The sequence below is a fragment of the Aulonocara stuartgranti genome, assembly GCF_965226115.1.
Source record: "Aulonocara stuartgranti genome assembly, chromosome: 9".
NCBI classification, from domain to species: Eukaryota; Metazoa; Chordata; class Actinopteri; order Cichliformes; family Cichlidae; genus Aulonocara; species Aulonocara stuartgranti.
The window spans coordinates 17,770,450-17,792,327 of record NC_138960.1 but is presented as its reverse complement, the minus strand read 5'-3'; the positions used below and the strand labels follow the sequence as shown (position 1 = coordinate 17,792,327).

Here is a 21,878-nt window from a genome sequence, read left to right as displayed (position 1 = left end):
TTTCAAGCAGAGCACCCTGCTGTTCTGTACATGAGGTTAGGCACACACGTTTCACATGTGCGCCATGAAGAAGAAGTGCAGCTGCCAGTGCAGACACATGCACAGATAAGGTCCTGGTTCTGGCCAATGATTTTGTTTTTGTTTTTGTTTTTTTGTTTTAATATATGACCTTAGTTCATGTCACTGGGAAGACTGGTCTGTAGTTTTCTGCAGGGAAGGAGGAAGGACAGAAGGGAGGGTGGGTGCAAGGCAGGGAGGAGTGCTGGAGGAGAGGAGGAGGGATGGAGGGAGGAACAGTCTGAAGAGCCAGAGTGAAGTTTGAGTAGCTGCAGATAGACAGAGAGCAGCAGAGAGAGCAAGACAGATTGGGAAACTGATCCGAGTTCGGGCTGTTAAATTGAGGGAAATTTTAAATTCTCTGAAATTTTACAGAGATGTTTGTAAGACTTTTGGGCATTTAATTTTTGCCCAGATATTAGACTTTTGGGGCCTATTTTTCTATAGTTTGGGATTTTTATTTATTTTTTGCCAGTATTTAGATGATTAATGTCTACTTCACCTCTCAAGATTTTTAGACTGTAGGAGTAGTGTTTTATCTGTGTGTGTGTGTGTTTGTGTGTGTGATATAGTAAACCATGGAGCTGGAGCATTTAGGCGGCGGGGGGGTTAAACCCGAGAGGGATAGCAGTCGTCTCTACAAGATAGCTCTGGCCATGTGTGTGTTACTCTGCGCCGCTCTGCTTCTTGCTCTCATACTAGGTAAGTCCACCCCAAACACACACATATATTTATATATGCACACATTTTCCTTATCCTACATTATAATTAGTTAGGAATCCAACATATGAGAATGTATGCATGGTGTCCTCAGATTATAGTACATGCAGACTGTAAATAACACATGACCATGCGAATGGGAGCAAAGGTCTTTGTGGAGGTCTCGCGGGTAACTTGTGTAGAACTATTTTAGGTTCATGTAAGGTTTCATACACGCCCACTTGCACACGCACAACTTTGTGCTCTCCGTAATGCACAGTGGGACACAAATCGGGACACTAGTGGAACAGAAAAGAATGTGTTTTTCACAGCTCTTCCTGCAGAGTGTAGTATTTTTTAGCAGGGACATGTGTAACGGTTTGCAAGTTATTTATTTACATCAATTTAAGCTGGTGCTGTAAAAGATGGTAGGTGCTGGTAGGTGTGCTAAACCAGTAATTTGCATGCTTTAGATTAGATCTCACACATATCCACATAACACTGCAATAAAGGGGGCAAAAAGGAGTAAGATGAGTTTAAACAAATATATTTAACACCTGTCGCTTGCATGGGAATATATAAAATATAATTAAAAAGACAATAAAGCGTGGGTAAACATGGGTTGACTATGAGGGCTGTTATTTTGATGGATCCCCATGGATTAACACAATCCTAGAGCTGGAGAGCTTCTTTGACTGTTCTTTTATTCTAGGAGTAGGTTTAATCCATGTCTGGGGACTGTGTAAGAGCGCTGTATGCACTCTTAGCTGGACTTTTCCAGATGTTTCCTCCTGACTACGTTCACACTGCAGGTCTTAACCTCTTAAATGCTCAAGGTTAACCGCTCAATTCCGATTTTTTGATCAAATCCGATTTTTTTGTCTGCTTGTTCACACTACAAATAAAATGTGACAGCAAACGCGCTCTAGTGTGAACCCTCAAAGTGGCCCACATGCGCAAAAGACGACGTCACACACAACGTCACACACAACGCGCTCTGTTTAGACCCAGAGCAAACAGTATTGTTTGACTGATGGCCTTAATATAAAGACTTGTTTCGGATTTTACGTTTCCCAATTTTGCTTTAAGTTATAAAGTTACTTTGTTATTTACAAATGGCCTAAAAGGATAGTTGGAAATTTCTGTCAGAATCTGCAGATTATACAGTACAAATAAAATGTTCACGTTTCTCCAACGTAGTCTTCCCAACAGTTTCACTGGATGGCCAGGAAGCGTTCGCGATGTCTTCTCCGGTGCTGATAATTGCCGTCTGTCTTGTGTCAGTGATGTAAAAGACGGATTTAATGACATGACCATTCAAACAGCAGTCGCTTTCTAAAACATCAGATATGTATAGGATTCAGTACCACATATGAAAGTGACCCAGATCGGATTTGAAAATATCAGATTTGTGCCGTTCACACTGTCATACCATGATCAGATATGGGTCGCATAGGGTCAAAAAAGTCTGATTTGATGCGCTTTCGCCTGCAGTGTGAATGTAGCCAAATTGTTTGTTCTCCAATTCATTATTATTTATTCATTTTTTATTTCTGTTGAAACAATGCAGTCAGTTCCCTCTGCACAGAACATGTGGACCTTCTTTCTCAACAGTAAGATTAGTTACTACTCATAATAAAAAAAAAAATAGATTTTTATATGTATTATATTATATGCATTTCTATAATGGTCAAATTCTCAATTTTTGCTCAAAAGAAACAGTTTGGAGAATAAGAACATGCTCACTCTGATATTTAGAAATATTAGAAGTGGGCAAAAATACTGGGCAGCTGTAGCTCAGGAGGTAAAATGGGTGGCCTACTAATTAGACAGTAAGTGGATTGATCCTCGGATCCTCAAAGTACCTTTCCGCAAGATATTTAACCTCAAGATGCCCCCAATGCACCTACTGGAGTGTGAGTGTGTGACTGTTAAAAGCACTTAGGCATGATGTGTGCGCTACATCAGCCCATTTACCAAATAGCTAGCTTGCTTTTGTCTGGAGTGAACAAATATGTCTATCTGCTGTTTGAAAGTTGTGGTTTTTACATTGTAGGAAATATTGCAGCATGGCTCCAGAGGAACTTTAAAGAGAGCCTGATTAGCTATATGCTCATTTTTTCCCAGTCTTTCTGCTATGCTCATAGTTTGGATTGGCATCACTCATGTGCAACTCTGCCTTCAAGATTTTGAGGAGAACATTTGAGTAATGTGAGTGTTGCATGGCTGTGAGGATGCTGTAGCAGGGAGGGGTGCGAGAGTAAGTATTGGTTTTTTTTTTTTTAGTTGTTGAGGGAAGGCAGAATTCTTGTGGTTTCATTGAAGTGTAATTACATTACGAGCCCATGTATGCAGTCCCACACACCCACACTAATAGAACCCCCCCCCCCTTCCCCATCCATGTGAATGACCACACACAGGAATGCTGCTTTGATTTTTTTTTTCCAGATATTTTTAATGAGTTTAAAGAGTGTGAGTCTTAAATGTGTGCTTGTGTATCTGCATGTTTGTGTTGGTGGCTTGTTTGGTATCTCAGTAATGGACATAAGTTTGGTTTTAGCAGTGACACTGGAGCCTCAGTCGCGAGTGTGTGTGCGTGTTTAAACCCCTGTGTATGGGCTTCTGGGTGAGAGAGCGCCTTGTTGAGTTTGTTCCAGGCCAAGCAGTTCATGCAGGGTTGAAGCTGTTCTGAAAGTGGCCACAACTCTCAACAAGCAGCTCTAACTAGGCAACAAGGCTGGTGGACCTCAGAGGTCAGACATTGCGGCGCAGCACCGTAACGCTCCACTCATCCGTTCACAATGGGGATTTGGTTTCTAAATCTGTCCACGGATCCACATCACATAACAGCGGTTTCTGCCAGGAGGTTGGAAAGGCAGGTTTTTGCTCACCTTCTATGAAGGGAAGTGAATGGGTAAACCTCCAGTTACAATGCAAGTAGCTTAAACAATGGTGTGCCTATTCTGTTTGTTTTGTGGTGTTTTGATTGCCTTTCGCAAAAGCGAGCGAGTAATGTCACACTTATTGCATCTTTCAAGAGTGTGGCAAGCATGACTATTTACTCTGTCTGAGCGCTCTGCAGCTGTATCAGCTTTACTTGTTTATCTCGGTTTGACCCTTTTTCCTAAAGAGTGGATAGTAGAAATGTCCTCGACTACATCCTTCTCCAATAAGTACTGTCATTTTGGGGTAATTATTGCATAATCACTGGTGGGGGAGTATTCAGAGGCTGAAATATATGTAATAATGCTTCAGTATAGTAGTGCAGTGTTCCAAGGTGGAAGTCATGCAGTCAAAGTTTTACAGCCCCCGTAGGGAGGGGTAGACTGTATGTTTATACGGTTGAGAATATAGTAATTTTCTTTCTGTTGAGTTCATTTTCTAGAGCATTTTTTATGATATATATCATTACAACAAAGAGCATGAAAAGTCAAGTTTGCACAATATTTTCAAACTTATACATTTGCTAATAATTCATCCTTGCATTCAGGATATCTTGTGAGATGAGGCAGAATTTCAAAGAGACATTTATGCATCAAATACACAATAACAATAACTGTTTGAGTCAAAGTTGATTTTTTGACCCTAGAACTGGTTTTGCTCAAGGTGCGGCCTTGTGAAAGTCTCAACTTCCCCCAATCTGATGCAGAGCTGAACTTGTTCGACGTTTGTGCGCATGTCTTCAGTTCTCAAACTTCACCAGCAACTCTTTTCCTCTTCCTCAGTGTCTCAAAAATCCAGTCAGGAGGAGTTCTGTCTGACCCCAGAATGCATTGAAGCAGGTGAGAAGAGGCGCTAAACGGTCCATCTTGTACGTTTAGCGGGTTACATATGGACTGTCTTAATTGTGACCTAAGTACCTTATGCTTAAATGTCATTGATGGAGGTGGGTTTTTTTTTTTTTTATCTCTGTAGCGGGGTCTATTCTAAGTAAAATGGATCAATCTGTAAACCCCTGCGAGGATTTTTATGCTTTCTCTTGTGGTGGGTGGCTGAAGGAGAACCCAATTCCTGAAGATTCGTCCTCTTACGGCATCTACCCCTGGCTTAGGCAGCATGTTGACATCCAACTTAAAGGTTTGAGAATAAATTCCTCATCGATGTCCTAATAAGCATTTTGGTTTTCTTACAAAGTTTCAGAAGTTTGGAATAATGAAGTATAGATGTAAAATGCACGTACTGAATGTAAATGTATTTCCTTTAAGCTAAATTCTTGGCTGCAGACTGCTCTGAATAGTTTTCAATTTTTTTCTACTTTTGGGATATTGCTGCAGTTTTCTTTATATGGTCGTCTGGTACAGACAGAGCACACACAGAGCTGCTCGGCATTCAGGAAGTTAGCCAGTCAGCAAAAAGTGCTCTTTTAGGGAGAGGTAGCTTAGCAAGACAGGACCTATAATGGCTTATTTCAGACAGAAGATAACAATAAGATCCAGTATAATAATAAATGAAAATATTGGAATTACAAAACAGAAAAGGAATAGTGCTAGATATTCAATTCAGTGCAATTTTATTTATATAGCACCAAACAACAACATTTGCCTCAAGGTGCTTTATATTGTGCCTTGAAAACAGGTGACTCCTTGTGAGCAAGCGCTTGGTGAAAGTGAGAGGGAAAAACAGCCTTTTAACAGGAAGAAACATCTGGCAGAAGTAGACAATGATGCAACCTTTTTCCTTAATAGGAATTTCATTAAAGGTCATGAACAAGGTTAAGTGTTTCCATTCACTGGACTCTTACTTTCAGAGTACGCTACTGAAATAGCATAGTGCTCCAACAACACTGCAAAGCTCACATCAAATTTAAAAAAAGGAGATCAATACAGCAAGCATGTCATCATTTTAAATGGTAAATGGTGGTTTACCATAATTTTAATCCATACATTCTTTTTTTTCAATTCTACATTAAACATCAGCCATTATGCATCCTGACTATATGGCTAAGTGTGTTATCCTAGTGACGGGTAATGTATCCCTGAGCGGTTAGCCTCTAGCAGAGATGATGACTGGGCATTAGAGGTTTCTTTGAATGATGACTCCAATTTGCTCCATCAGAATTACTGCAAGCTCCTTCTGACCCTGACGAACTTGAAGCAGTGACCAAAGCTAAGAGCCTGTACCGCTCCTGTTTGAATGAAAGTAAGTCACAACACAGACGTTTGCTCTGTGGATTTGTGGGGATTTTGTTTATATGAGACCCTCAAAATTCAAACCCTACAATTAAATGTCCTTACAAAGTCAATCATTTACACAAAGACACAGTGACTCTGAAAACAAATAAGGTAGGATGAGCTTTTATTGATCCACACGACAGATCTGGGGTAATGGAAAAGCAATAAGAAACATGGGTGCAGCACAAAGCTAAAAAAATAGCCACATGAGCTGTAAAAAGAGTACAAAAAAATCAATAAAGTTGTGTATACCATTTGTTGTGTGTCTGTGTACAAAGCTCTATTGGAGGAGCTGGATGCCAGACCAATGCTGAGAACACTTAAACAGCCAGAGTTTCGGTGGCCTGTTGTGGGTGACGGGCGCGGTGGGGAATATCAGTGGTCAGAGAGTCAGTGGAGCCTCCTGAAGACGCTGGCAGCGATGAGGAATCAGCACAGTAAGAGCGTCCTGATTCGCCTGTACGTCTCCCCTGATGACAAAAACTCCTCTCACTACATTATCAAGGTCAGACATTTTTCCTTCATAGCCCATCACATAACTCCACTGTAAAGCACATTTTTATAGTATTGCACTTGCATTGTTGGATTCAAGAAGTCCATTTCATCTCACTATCAAATTACATTAATCCCATTTTTTTAGTTGCTTGTACTGAAGTACAAAATCCACAATCCCATACACTGTATATAAAAGATGGACATCTAAAAAGAAAGAAAGAAAAGAAATCGAACGAGGCAAAAAGAAGCCTTCTTTATAGAATCCATGAGTTAAGGACAACATGACTCTGTTTATCTGTCATAAACTCATCTTTTCCCAATTATACTCTATGATCACAGTTGGTACTAAAGTTATACAGATGTTTATTTTTTAAGTTATAGTCCTGTTTAGTCCTTGTGGTTGGAAAGTGTCTACTATGTGTCAATTTCTCAGTTAGATTCACCCTGCAAAGTTGGCAACGGCCAAAACAATTTCTGTAAACCAGTTTGTAAGGTCAGTGTTATATCCATCTTTTATATACAGCATTTGGTTCCAATTTTGTAGAAGGACTTAAAGTTTAGGTTTAGAAATTTTCATTGTTAAAAACTGTGGGACCAGACGGGAAAGTGAGACCAGACAGGATAAGTACCTTTTCAACAAAGAAAATTAAAAAATAATGCTGTTATTCATTTTTGTTTACTTCATTTTTGTAATAATCAATAATCGTGTGCTCAATCAAAAGGCACAAAAACAGTTCAAATGGGCCAATCATTTTTATTTTATTTTATAAGAATGATGTGTACATGCACAGGCTATTCTTATTAAAAGAAATCTCCCTGTGCCAAATTATGACATTGAAAAGTGAATAAGAGCAATATTTTTGAACATACAACCAGAATTTAAAAGCTAATCAGTCATGCGAACAGATCCAAGTTTCAAAGCCAGGTGAGTTATTATGTATCTAGCTTAGCTTCACTAGAATATAATGTATCTGAAACCTCTTGGAACTGTTTTGAAAGACAGCAGTGTAAAAAGCAGCAGAGGCTAACCAGCACTTTCTGTCTTTATGTAGCTCGATCAGGCATCCTTGTCTCTGCCTTCCAGGGAAGACTACATCACCAACACCTCCTCTGCCCAGGCGGTGAGTTTCCACTTTGCCATTTTTCCATCTTACCTTTTAACCAAAACTTTCCGTCCTGGATGAGTGGTAGCAAAAAAGACTTTTCTTCGGAACAAGAGTTTCTATTCAGACTCAATACGTCCCCTTCTGTGTTTTCCTTTAAAAAAAAGATTTCTTCCTCACCTCAGTCACAGAGTTCTCACTCAAAAGGGATTGTAAAGACCTCATAAAGCACCTTTAGAAGCTATAAATTTAAATGGAATTGAAGATATCAAATAAGGCTTTTTATAATCTCTATAACTGTGAATTCCTTCTTATAACTTCAAATCTAAACATTTATGAGTGAAGACCTGTTCAAGCCTTTGAATTTAGAGTAGTTCAAGATATTCATGCAAAACTTAAAATAGCAGAAATGTAATTTAAGGATAACAAAATCTTTTTGAATAAAACCGCTCTTGTATCACTTTCTTTTTTTAATTGTTTCTAATTGTTTCTTTTTTGTACTGATCTGGCTTTAAATATTTCTGAACCACTGATAAATGGAAACATTCTTATTAATAGTTTATCTGATCTGCTAACTTTAACACACAAATATTTAAACTTTCTAATGCTTTATAAACATCATCAGCGAGCAACACAGATTGGATTCCCTTTTTCAGTCACCATGAAGCTATTTGTGAACATAAATGTCCCTTTAAACCACTGAAGATTTTTCTGCTGCTGTGTGTCTCTCCCTCAAAAAAGGTAATAATAAAAAAATACGTTTCACTGAATACTGATACAGTAGCACAAGGGTATGTGAGTGCAGATGCAGGCGCTTGATTGATGTCTGATGATGCCTGATAGCTCAGAGCAATGAAAGAATGAAGTCTCTCTGTCTCTCTCTCCAGTATCGTGCGGCGCTGCTCAGTTTGATGGTGGATGTGGCCGTCATGCTGGGCGCCCCAGAGAAAGACGCTCTGACCCAGATGGAAAAGGCTCTCGCCTTTGAGACCAAAGTGGCTCATGTAAGGACGTCATGTCAGATAAATATAATCCCGCTTAATGTATGAAAATTATTAAATAGGTCTCTGTAGCTCCAAAGCTAATTAAAACTCTACATTATTCTCTGTGAAATATGGCGGCTGATTCATCAGCTTCGCCAACAGTATAACAGGAAATCGTTTTTTGGACAAATTTAGGATCAGTCATGCTGATGACAATTGCTCTCTGTGTCTGCAGATCCTGATTCCCTATGAAAACCGCACCAGCGAGAGCATGTACCACAAATACACACTCTCTCGACTGCAGCGCTCAATACCTCAGGTACTTTAAAACAATGCAGAAAAACCGCCAGAGAGAAATCAACCTTAGCATCAGTTGAGACCGGTTCAAAACCAAGTTGTACACGATGTCCTTGTCCGGTTTTTCCTGAGAAGTCTTCCTACCAAGCAGGGCTTTCTTCAATAGTACCAAACATTCCTGTTTTTTTGTGGACTGTTTTGTTTCCAAGGTCAGAAGAAAGATCAGTACTGCTCTGATGGTGAATTTGTAGCAACTGAGAGCAGAAACTCAATCAGCAAGTCAAGGAAACTGCTTTTATTGGATTTGTCTGAAATGTAACTACAAGCTTCATGATATGTTTAACCTCTATACAAACCGAATTAGAAACGAGGACTGCTGATATTTTGTATTTACCTGTGCACAAAAATGTAGTTCACAAAAGTTGAAGTTGAACTCTGAAATTGAAAAAATACAATGCATGCAGGTGTTGCGATGCACAGAAACTGAAGTAGCTGGCTTGGTGAATATACTACATATTTCTATATAGTGTTAAAGACCTTTCGTGCTCTTTCTCCCTCTCTCTCTATTGCTGTAGTTCGATTGGCTTAATTTCGTAAAAACTGTGGTGGAGTCTAAAGGTGACCCGGATCGATCCATCTCCTCCTCTGAGCCTGTCATCGTCAGAGTTCCACAGTACTTCAAGGAACTTATGAAGCTCATCGAGGCCACCGATCCCCGGTACAGACTCCCTTTCTATCGTGGTGCCTTGTTGACACAATAGCTTAAAGACACTCTTCATACACACCCTATTAATAAATACAATTGTTTGGTCCCAATGCGAGCTAAATAGTGTAGAAAACTGCCTCGGGCAGTTTACGTGCATCAGCAATGCAGATGCAAAATCTGCAAGCAATAGGCAATAAAAGGGTGCAAAAGCTACATAGCCTCAGAGTTCAGATGCTTGGCTTAATGGCAGGATGGCTTTAAAGAAAGAGCAGCTAAAACAGTGAGGGGCGCAGTAGGCTCTGTAAAAGAAAAATAAGGATTATTATGTAGTGTATATCAGGCAAAGCTACTCTCGTAGTGTCAAAAAATTGAAGAATTGGCACCTGAGATAAACATTCAACTCCCCTATAAACTCAACCCAGTCCTCATAAGGGACAGATATAATGTAAACACACAGGCACAGACATGAGCCCACACTGGGGCTCGAGGGCACCTGTCGCTCAGTACAAGTATTTTACAGTGTATAATGAGATTACATGTAGGAATTGAATTAATGTCCCCGTGTCTCTCGCTCTCCAGGACGGTAGCGAACTACGTCCAGTGGAGGACAGTCTTTTCCCGGATAACCGCTCTGAGCCGTCGTTTCCTCTACAGATACCTTGACTACGCTCGGGTCGGTACACAAATCTATGTCCATATATGATCACTTTTGAATGTTTTGAAAACAACTGTATTTTAGAAAAGCTTAAGAAATGCAATATTTTGAATGTTAACATTTAGCGTGCTAACCGAGGCCTGTTAAATCTCAGATGTAGCTCTTGGGTTTTTCACAGTTTCTCAGAGCAAAAGTCTGACCTTGGGGTGAATTTATTAGGACATTCACTCCTTGGAAGTCTGGCTGCTATCTTGAATGTCTTCCACTTGTGAATAATCTTTCTCACTGCAGAATGATAGACTTTAAATTGTTTGAAAATAACCTTATAACCCTTCCCAGATTGGCTGGCACCAACAGTTGCTTCTCTGAGATCATTTCTGATGTACTTGCTCCTTGGCTAACACCATTGTGCTAACACACTAAAATCTTCCAGACATACAAAACTGCCAAAAATCTCTGCTTTTATAAAGGTGCTCAAACTTGCTGATGATTAGTTAATTGGGTGCATTTCATTAGCAGTGGCAGCTGCTCATAATTCTCTTAACGTACACTTTTTTTCCCTTTTTAAATGTTTTACACCTAAACCTAAATAACTACACTTGAAGGTTTCTCAGCTTTTCTCAATCTCTGTTTTTAGGTCGCAAAATTCTTGTCACAGTACTTAGTGAGTTGGGGAAAGATTTTCTAATTTTACCAGTTGGTAGCTTCAAATGTTTTAAACAAATCATCCCCCCTCCCCGACTAAAGTGACTCAGCGTGAGGTCTTAAACACTCTCGTTAATGGAAACTTGTCAGTGGAAGTTGTTTTTTTGGAGCGATGTCACCTTGAATTTCCGTCTCTCTCGCCCCCATTAGGTAACCACAGGAACCACCTCTCTGACCCCGCGCTGGGATAAGTGTGTTAACTACGTGGAGAACTCACTTGTTTATGCCACCGGCCGGCTTTTTGTCAACACACACTTCCAGGAGGACAAGAAACACCTGGTGTGTGTGTTCCCATCATATCCTAAATCCTGGCTCAGCTGTTTGAGTTTTCTGTAGCTGTGTAACAGATGAGTGCTGAGCTGTGATGTCTGCATCACTGTAGGTGTGTGTGTCTGTGTTTAGATGGCAATGATGCTGGGCCTTTTTGCATTTTTTATAAACAGCCTCACTTTGCTATAAGTGAGAACGTTCTAGGTTTGCGTCTGAAAATCTGAACATTTAAACTTCTGTTTCATACTTGATTTGTTTCTTAGATGGAGGAGCTGATCGACGGCATCCGCTGGGCGTTCATCGACATGCTGGAGAAGGAGAATGACTGGATGGATGATTTAACCAAGAAGCGAGCTGTGGAAAAGGCACAGTTTATTCCATCTTTTCTAATCTAAACTGTAAACACCACCTGGGTCTGGGTGCAGTTCCCCCCTCCAGGGGCGGGGGCACCTAGACCCGGTTTGTAGAGTACGCTTGGGGAGTGTGATCGTGTGTACAACGTCTCTTTATGTCTGTCTCCACGTTGGTTGAGTGTGGAGTAAGTGTATATGAGAGCATGAGGGTGGGAATGGATGTTTGTATCTGTGTGTGCCTGTATGTCTGTGTCTATATGTCAGGTTGGGTGTCAGGCGCCACCTCTCTGGGGACATCTCAGGCCCTCCAAGGTTTGGAGGCCTATCTCCCCCTACCACCACTTCCCCTGCCAGTGGCGGACCCCCTCAGACATCGGTGCGTTGGTGGTTCTTTGTGTCCGGGGATGGGCGTCCAGGTACACACCGGCTCACTCCTTGGCGGCCGCTTATCGGGGCCTGGAGCCTGGGGCTCGCTCGGGCCACTTCGGAGGTGGGGTGCCCCCGGCCTCTCGGCCTGGGGCTCGGTCACTCAGGCGCAGCTGGCTGCCGGCGGAGCTCACGGGCGCGTCACTGCAACTCCCCCTGGCTTCTGCTCCGCGGCTGCTGAGTGAGCCCTCATCTGGGACTCTCCTCAGCTCTTTCCGGGACAGTGGCGCGGCTGCCCCTCTGTTGGTCTTCCTTGGTCTCTTGTGTTCTGGGGGCCTCTGGATGTCTGGAGTTTTGATCTCCTCCACACCTGCTTCACGCCCTGGAGGACGGGGCTGTGGCCCCCCCACACTCCCTAGCAGATCGTTACATGAAGGAACCTTTTAAAAAAAACAAAAAACAAGCGCGTCCATGCTCACAGGTGTACACACGAGTGATCACACCCACAAACTGCACCCTTTTTGGCTCCTACCTCAGGGCACACTGTGTTCTGTTGATCTTATGTGCTGCACAATAATGTTTAATATTTAGTATTTACTGTCATATTCCCATATATCATTGTGATGTTGTTACTCTTGTTCTCTTCTGCTTGCTTTCTTTTTTCTTTCTCAGCAGGTGACCCAGGTGATTGATATATGCATTTTTTTTTCTGCTCATTCTGTTGGTTTTTGTTTTTTGCCCTTCTCCCCCGTCCCTCTTCTCAGCTGTTTCTCTTTCCCTCTTTCTTTCTCCCCTTCTTTCCCCCAGTCAAGTCTGTCCCGTATTCAGTAAGTGAAAATAAAATAAACAATAAAAGGTGAATCAAATGGACCATTACGGCAAGGCTGGGATGGTCAGTTTGGTAAAGTAAATCCGTTGGGCATCTTTCTTTGCCTTTAGACAACAATTCTGAGGGCAAAAGAGCCAAACGGGACAGGCCAAAAAAACAAAAACAAAACAAAAAAAAAACAAAACTGTAATATTAAAAAATATTTGGATTGGTGATGTGAATTTCAAACTGTTTAATCCAAAACTGGCCCAACAAATTGAATGAAATACAGCAGTGCATTAAATAGTGAAAACAACACCCTCTCTGAACAGCTGTGTTAGTCACATCTAACCGTTAAAACAAAGTCTGACCTTACTGTAGTTGCAGCAGCTGGAAACAGCTGCCAAGCTAGAACAGATACCATTGTTCTATCGGTTCGGGAAATCTGTTAGTATTTACTGGCACCACTAAAGAATATTTATACGCAAAAAAGAAGAAGTCCTTTACTCAACAACCCAACAACAGTGTCTCTTACGTGATCCACCATAATCCTTATTTATCTTATAGTCAGCCTTGGTGAGGTTCTTAGGCATAAGTCATACGGGCCAGAGACCCGTGGACAATCCCCTGGCAATACCATAGAAAAATGACTATTGCCTGAGCAGTTGGCAAGTGGTTGAAGGAGGTGGTTGATAGTCACTAGGTGAAACTTGTCACAAAGAGATATATGATGTTCAATATTTTTTATTTTTACCACTTAACGAGCAGTTGGTAAGTCTTTGTGGACAAGTCAGCATCTTCCCTACAGGCAACAGCATTGATTTGTTAGTGCCCAAAGCAGTTACAAGGATGTTTTTGGTGCTGCACACTCTTTGTGACTGATTTCACCTTGCGACTCAAACCACTCACCAGTCAGTCAAGGAATACAAATTTCCCCTAGTGACCAGTGCTTTCCGGGGGGTTGCTTCCTGCTCAAAAGCCTTTGTTAGTGATGCTTTAATCCATCCTTTTATCTCTTCCCTCTTAGAAGCCACGTCTCCTTTTATTAACTTTTAACTTTCTTCTACTTGACTGCCCCCAACCAAACTGTGGTTCGGGGCCTTTTATGCTGTGACCATAAAAGGATATCTTCTCTTGCTGACATCAAACTGAGTGAAAAAAGAGTGTTTAGAGCAGCGTGAGCTTTTGGCTGACAGGGATTGTCACATTCTCATTGATTGCAATTTTCATGTGTTCTCACTGGAACTGCAATGATTGAGAGAAAATACATTATCTTAGGTTTTCATAAAGTCAGACTCAAATGTGTCCAGGATCTTATTGCTAACACAATTGTTTTCAGCTCCACTCACTGTTAAAATGTTTTTGATGCCTCTCAGCTTGAACCGAGCTATTTATCATTCACCAGCTTTGCTCAAGCTACAATACTGAAACCATTTAAAGAAATTGGGTCCACTTTATGGCAAGCATATAGACCTTCATAATTAAAAAGGATTTTGCTGTAGGGGCCCGGCAATGTTTCTGTGAAGACACTTTAGCCTATGACTCTCACAGTGCTCTCTTTTTATTATTTTAATATCATTTAAACTTACTCATTCAAACTTATATTTGCACTCACTGCCAATTAAGTTTGACTGAGAGTCTGACACACCTTTTTATGTTTAATTTAGATTTTATTTAAATTCTCTTATCTCTCTCTATAGGCACATGCAGTCCTGGCTAAGGTTGGCTACCCAGAATTTATTTTGAATGACACCTACCTCAATGAAGATTTGAAGCAGGTCTGTTTAAATTAGCACAGCACCAGCATCATGTTCCTGCAATGTTTTTTTCCCTTTTCATTCTGAAAATGGAGGAATGTTGCTATTTAGAAGTAATGTGTAATGTGTTTGTGTCTGCTTCAGCTAGAGTTAAAAGAGAATGACTACTACGGCAACGTGATGCAGACACTGAAGTTCATCGCTCAATCCGATCTCTCCTGGCTACGAAAGAGCGTCCCACGCACAGAGTGAGTGGCAAGTGTGAATACTTAATTAGGCACTGTGACATCATCCGTTTGATAAGGAGATACATGTTGACATTAGGTCCGTCCTAAAGTATATGCAGCTTTACTGCTTTTTGACTCTAATGGGCATTATAATATATAAAATAGACATGGTGATGTATTAAATGAGACTTGAAATTAGGGATACAGCAACAGGAGTCGCCCCCTGTTGGCCACTGGAAAGAAGGAGGCACTTCCTTTCTTGCCTTTCTTGAAGCTCCAGCGATCGTTTATAATCAGGCTATGGTTTTATGTCCTTATTAATGCCTAATGTGTGTTTGTGTTTCAGGTGGTTTACAAACCCAACAACCGTGAACGCCTTCTATAGTTCATCCACAAATCAAATCAGTAAGATATACATTCATTACATTTTGTTTTTTTAATCACTCAGTTAAGTCCTTACCAGACAGATCAAAGCACCAATTCTGGGATTTCCATTTTTGTTAGCAAACATAAGATTGAAAAGCCTTGACCTTATGCAGTAAAATATCCTGTTTGGAAAGAACTAAAGATACACAAAAAGAAAAATTATTTTTGGTCTTCTTGTTTAGGATTTCCTGCTGGAGAGCTTCAAAAACCCTTTTTCTGGGGAAAAGAGTATCCAAGGTGAGTCATCCCACCCAAGAGCTGACTTTATTTTAAAAGAAAAACCTCCTATTAGAGAACCACAGCCTGGGCAGCATTATTGTTCTCAACAGATCTATAAACTGTCCTATATTAAACATTGGCTTGACAGCTTGATTTTATTTTGTAAAGCAATTCCCCACAGCACAGTAACATTTGTCCATGCTTCTTCTTCTTCTTTTTTTTTTTTTTTTACCATATCTGAGACTGGATGACAAGCTATGTAACAATCTGCCCAGCTGGAATGGTGCTGGCTTCCAAAGCTTCTATTGCTTTCTTTTTATTGTGTTCTTTCCTCTTCCTGGTGTGTTGTTCTCTGAGTGATACTTTACATCATTAAACTAAAAGTTACTGAATGAAGAAAGTAGCTCATTAACTGCCTGCTAGCTGTCAGTTTTAATACTCTTTAGCTTGGCCGCTAATAGAAAAATAACTGCACACACTTTATGTATGATAGGATCCAGTGGTGTGTGACGACTTTTACAAAAGCTCAAGCAGAGACAATGACAAACAAAAAGAAATTATCTTCCACTGTTTAACAAGACAAATTGTTGTTTCAGACTATGAAACAACCGTTTCATGATTTAGTGTTGCATGTTATGCATCTTGCAGCACTCTGTGTGGTCATCTTCCCCTTTGTGCACTTCTTGCTGGCTGAAGAATTATTAAATGTTATTACTTTTATAGTTATCATAAAAAAAATATTTGCTCTTAGGTGACAATGATCTGTGCCGGAGGAACATTTAAGAACATTTAGTAGAAGTAATAACACACTTAATATGCCACACTGTACATAAAGCTGTAGTATTGTTATGTAAATTTGATTGGTAAAAAGCAATATTACTGCTGTTTATGTTTGAGGTTGGTTTAAATATTTAAATATATTCTACTTGGTACTCAATTATATACTTGTAATTGTTCTAAAGGACCATTATAGCTAAATTAAAAGGCCTGTGCACTGTCAAGATCTACAGGAAGATTCAAATTATTAATGAAGAAATAAGGTAGCGTATTAAACAAAACAGCTGTCTAAAGATGATACACTCAGTATAGACAGCTCTCGTGCATGCTAATCTGAAAGTATTGGTGAAGTCTGCAACTGTTAACTGTGTTCAGAGCCTTGAACGCAGAGCCAGCAGCAACTTGTTTAGCATTGCTAGTCTCCCTCAGTCTCCCATCAAAAACCAGAGGTTTATCCACAATGCACATTCCAATGGAATCATAGTCAAGCAGAGTCAAATGTGCTTCCAAAGACAGAGGCTGCAGCCTCAAGATGTCAATCATTTAAAGAATGGATACAGTGAAACCAGAATAATTATGACAGAATTCTGTTTGAGGTTGGTTTAAATATTTTTACATACTTCCCCTGATCGAGCACCACTGATAGAATCTAATCCTCTCTTGAAATTCCACAAGACGTTGACTTGTGCCACACTAAAATCTGTGTTGTTTTCCTTCAATTTACAGATCTTTAAGTTACGGTGCCATCGGGGTAATAGTTGGACATGAGCTAACGCACGGCTTTGACAATAACGGTAAATAATGTTTGCTAATAATGATTTCAAAAAATAACATTTGCGATTGAATAATAATGAATTATGTGGTCTGAACAGGTCGCAAGTATGACAAAAATGGCAATCTTGAACAGTGGTGGAGCAACTCGTCCATAGAGGCCTTCAATGAGAAGACCCAGTGTATGATTAACCAGTATAATGGTTATCACTGGAAGGAGGCGGGCCTAAATGTAAGGAAGCAGTCTGAATGTGCAAAAATTTATTTAAAAAAAGAAGAAAAAACTGCAGATGTAGTTTAAACCACTTTTCTAAGAAACTGTCTAAAAAATGCCTGTGTATAACTGGATAATTATCAAAGTCAAGAAATAACTGAAGACTGTTGTTCAGTTCAGATGTTTCTGATGCATTACTGCCTTTGTTACTCTTTTGTAAATGTTTTGCCCTGCAGGTGCGGGGTAAGAGGACCCTGGCAGAAAACATAGCAGACAATGGAGGAATAAGAGAAGCATTCAGGGTATGATCTATGATTTAAGAAATGGTTTTCTACAGGAGCTGTCTACTTCGGACATTGTGAGCTATTGTTTTTAAAAAAAAAATTCCTAATCCTAAAGGAATTTGTTCCCTTAGCAAAAATGATGAAGAAGAATTAACGACGTCATGTAAAGCAATCCAGATGAGAGAATGTTTATTTCACTGTTCTTGTGTAGGCGTACAGGCGGTGGGTGGATGAGAGAAGAGGTGGTGTGGAGGAGCCTCTGCTGCCTGGAGTTGCACTGAACAACAACCAACTGTTCTTCTTGAGCTATGCACATGTAAAGACACTTTTGCACACTGTTTTTCACTACGCTCTAAATGCAGTTTTTCTGCCAGTGTGTGTTAGATCTGAAGACCTTCAGTTGATTTGCAGGTCTGCATAGTAAAGTGATGATAGACAGGTAATATTTGGGCATTTTCCTATGGGAAATGTAATGTTTGGGCACTTTAACATAATGGTTGAATATAAACCAAACCATATAAACCATTAAAGTGGATTACATAAAAATAGTATATACATTAAAATTGTACTTCAGTGAAGTACTTGAGTAAATGTACTCAGTAACCTTCTATAGCTGGTTCTATCCATGCTGGAGAATCCAATTGTATTTCCCATGGCCCCCTTGTGGACATGGGTCCATACCCATGTCCTTCATTTCTTAACTACAGTTTTATGCAAATTTAAAGAGTCGGTTCTTGTAATTCCTAAAAGTGTCAGTAGGAGGCAATGTTGCTCCTCTCACGCTGTCATTTACTGAAACAAATGTAAAATATAGTTGAACATATCTATTTCTAATGCTATCAAAACCATAGAGATGAGAAAGGTTTGAAAATCTATCACAGGGCTTTCATGCTGTGTTCCACATCTTGGGTACTGCTCTTGTTGAGCTGTTAGAGTTATTTGTTCCCCTTTCATGCTGTCTAGCCAAACAGGATGTCATCGTGTTTTACTGTTTCCATGTGTGGAACATGTCTGGCTACTCAGAATTATTGCATTTATAGAAGCATGCATGTGTGATTTTGCATTCAAATGCATTCCTGTCTGTGGAAATAATGAAATGGAATGGCCTCAAATGGAATGCTAGACAGAAGTTTTCCTTTCGGATTTTTATTGTAATATTGCATGCAGTGGCACATGTTAAGTCAGAAACTTCTGAATACGCATACGTAATTTTGAGTATCTAGCAAAGCATTTAATCGGTGTGTTTGTAATGCGCAGGTGAGATGTAACACATACAGACCAGAAGCGGCCAGGGAGCAGATCCAAAGTGGAGCTCACAGTCCACCAAAATACAGGTGAAGCCCGCACACAGACACACATATGGACACACATAGCAAGAACCCCTCCAACCTGACCTTTATCGTCACTCATGTCCTGCAGAGTTATTGGAGCGATGAGTAACTACGAGGAATTTCGGAAAGCATTCAAGTGTTTCGAGTCGTCGATTATGAACAGAGGAGCACAATCCTGCCGGGTGTGGTAACCTTCGACCTCAGCGTGATATCCCTGAAAAGGCTGATAATGCTGGATTTATCCAACATAGTTTACATTATAAGGGAACAACATTAAAATGAAGTAGAGTTGTTCTCACTGAAACACACTAATACATACACAGCGTTTGGGTTAGTGTGGCTCTTTGACCTGAAACCACTTTCAATTGGCTAACAAGAAAAATTTAACTTTTTACAGTCATCTTTCTTCCTTATGTCACATAAATTAAGGTTGAAGATTCTTATCAAGGACCACAGTTACAGGGTTGGAGACAAACCTGTTTTTGTGACATTACAACAACACAGCTATATGTGCTGTACATGCAGCTAAATAAAAGCACTGCATTTACATGAACTGCATTTCTTCTGAGAATTTATGTAATGTAAATGTACAACGATGAGAACTTTTCTACTGATTACAAAAATATATCCCAGGTTGTTTTTTGTGACTGTAGGATACAGATATATCAGCTCAACTCGCATTTATTTGTCAGCAGCCCAAATTCTGAACACTGTACACCAAAGATTAGCTCTTTAAGTAAAGTTATGTTACTTAATATTATTTTATTTTGAAAACCAGTATTATAGAAGCAAAGTGATCTTAATGTAACATCTAGCAAACTAGATCAGGTACTTTGTCTGTGAGTTGGAATTTGAGTGTGTGTGAGTGTGTGTGTGGGCCCAGATTTTCCTTTGACAGTCTTGCCTTCTGTTTTGCTTTGTTTCAATCTTGTGTCAGACATTTATATTCATTGCACTGCAGTTCAGCCCGAGGCAAATGAACTTACAGAATTACAAGCACTCAAACTGCAGCATGCGTTCTCATTTGTCTTTGTGTCTCCGTCAGTGGACTGTACCGCTCAGGTGCATTCACACCACAAAATGATGTTTCTTGGGAATAACAGGAATACTGTATGATGCATAGTTTAAATATTTCGTCAGAAAATGGGAAAGAAGTATCTGTTGTAATGATTTGGCTGTGATTTGTTGACTTTGTATCAGCCTGCTGGTCTTTTTCTTTATTTAGCATTTTGTTTTTAATAAAGAAATCTGTAGTGAAATTACACTTATCATTCTAGAATTAAATCTACCGATTAAAATCATGAAACAAATATTAATTATTTGAGTTTTTAAAATTTCTGTAAAACTTTTTTTTACTGTTACTGCCAAACAGTAGTGCTAATGTTTGATTCTGTGCCAATTATACAGCTGTTGAGACCTGTTGGTAATCCTCCCTGCCAACAACTGGTTAGTAGGGAAAAACTGGTATTTCTGATCTGGAGAACAGTTGATGGCGGTCTCTACACTGTAAAAAATGTAAATAAAGAACAAACAAACAAACAAAACAAAGAATGTGCTGTTAATTTTCTGCCAGTACATTGTCTGTTTTTTCTTTGTTTCTTTGTTTGTTTATGTAAACTACAAATGGTAAAACAAAGAATGACTAAATTCCTAATAAATTTTCGTACTTTAAAATAGTACATTGTGCTGTATTTTTACAGATTTTTTTTAAAGTGTCTATTAAATTGGTTAGAAAGGGAGTGCTACACACACAAAAAAAACTGTTTTTCATAGGATCAGGACTAAAAGAAAAAAATATGATACTTAATTCAAAATAATATAAAACTGGATTAACTTGTAAATAACATCAATTTGAAATTTGTGATCAATGGGCAAGCCCTAGTCCTGTAACTTTACTGTCAGTATTTTAGTAGTACGATATCCACTGTAGAAATGATTAGATTGAAACCAGTGTATATCATTACAGGTCTTTGTCTTCCTTTTTTCATTATTATTATTATGTCTTCTGTTTTTCTTCGAATGTTTTTGTAAGTTAATATGTGACAAACTTTTCATTGTAATTATAAATTTGTATGTCGTCATAATGGTCCACTGATTCTGGTCTTCAGTTTTGTTTTGTTTTTTAGGTTCCAATAAAACTTCTGAGACATTACACTGTACCTCCAATTTTGCCGTGATTGATAAGAAGAGACAAAAAAAATATGTGTGCGAACAAGAGAGAGAGCCAGAGTGATGTAGTGAGCAGTGGGTGGAGGGTGCTGATGGATGGTGGACAAAAGACATAAAGAGATTGAAAGCATGTCCATTTATTGATTTTCCTCCGGACTCGCTATTACACACACTTACACCACATCACATCCCATTCATTTATGTCAACAGTTCCCATGGCAACTTGTTCTGTGTTACAGGAGGTGCTGTGTAGTCTTGTGGTATCCAGCAGGGGGTAACATTAATGATTTGTATCTGTGGCAACACCAGCGGCAGTCTCATCAATTCACACCAATTAGAAAAACAGTCCACTGCTCCAGTCTGTCTCTTAGTGTGTGTGTATGTATGTGCATGTGTGTGTGTGCTGGGAGGTGTTTAGATGATTAAGAGACAAAGGTAGGAAGTAAGTGAGATGCTTTTACGAGCAATATAATGCATCAAGCACCTGGCAGGCATTCTTGTCTTCTAACTTAATGGAAGTTTCGATTACCGATGTGCTACACAAGAATCAGAACAAACAACGGACATTTTTACTTTTTATTTCTTTTATTGTTGCTTGTCTCCTCGTGCCCTGTCAAGTATTTGGACTCGACATTTGAGTTGATTTTATAGATTAAGACATCTCAACTTTTGTATACAGAAAAACATCATGACAAAATCCATTAAAGTGAAGTAGTAGAAAACTTTTGTCTCCCTTTTGTCTTCAAAACTATTTCACATTAGAAAAATCACACGGCACAAACAGAAATGTCACAAAAAGCATAGGCTACTGATAATATTTCCCCGTGCACCAGGCATAGCGGAATTGGCTTGATTTGTCCCCAATATACCTTTTACTACTCATGCTAGGAAATTCATCTGGGTAGGAATTTTCTCCAGGACCCAGGTCAGATTGAGTACTTTTTCTTTTCATATTGCTATTATGCGCTGCATTGTTTCACTCCCACCATGACTATGTAATTTCTTTTTCGCCTTCTTCTGTTTTACCGGCAGTTG

At 39.6% G+C, this 21,878-nt stretch overlaps 1 protein-coding gene across 2 annotated transcripts; it reads left to right on the top strand.

Annotated features, from left to right (window-relative positions):
* The first annotated feature begins 311 nt into the window (after positions 1–311).
* phex (phosphate regulating endopeptidase homolog, X-linked) lies at positions 312–21,636 on the top strand. Of its 2 annotated transcripts, XM_082546571.1 has the most exons (22): positions 312–759; positions 4,482–4,538; positions 4,672–4,833; positions 5,812–5,895; positions 6,206–6,432; positions 7,475–7,543; positions 8,413–8,529; positions 8,744–8,827; positions 9,381–9,523; positions 10,091–10,184; positions 11,022–11,150; positions 11,405–11,506; positions 14,369–14,446; positions 14,570–14,673; positions 14,999–15,057; positions 15,261–15,315; positions 16,801–16,868; positions 16,947–17,077; positions 17,296–17,361; positions 17,555–17,659; positions 18,601–18,677; positions 18,763–21,636. In XM_082546571.1, exons 1-22 carry the CDS (start codon positions 636–638, stop codon positions 18,863–18,865), a joined length of 2,238 nt encoding a protein of 745 aa, XP_082402697.1. In that variant the 5' UTR covers positions 312–635; the 3' UTR covers positions 18,866–21,636. The 2 variants fall into 2 exon arrangements, with proteins under 2 accessions (XP_082402697.1, XP_082402698.1); XM_082546572.1 differs by lacking the exon at positions 5,812–5,895.
* Positions 21,637–21,878: the final 242 nt, after the last annotated feature.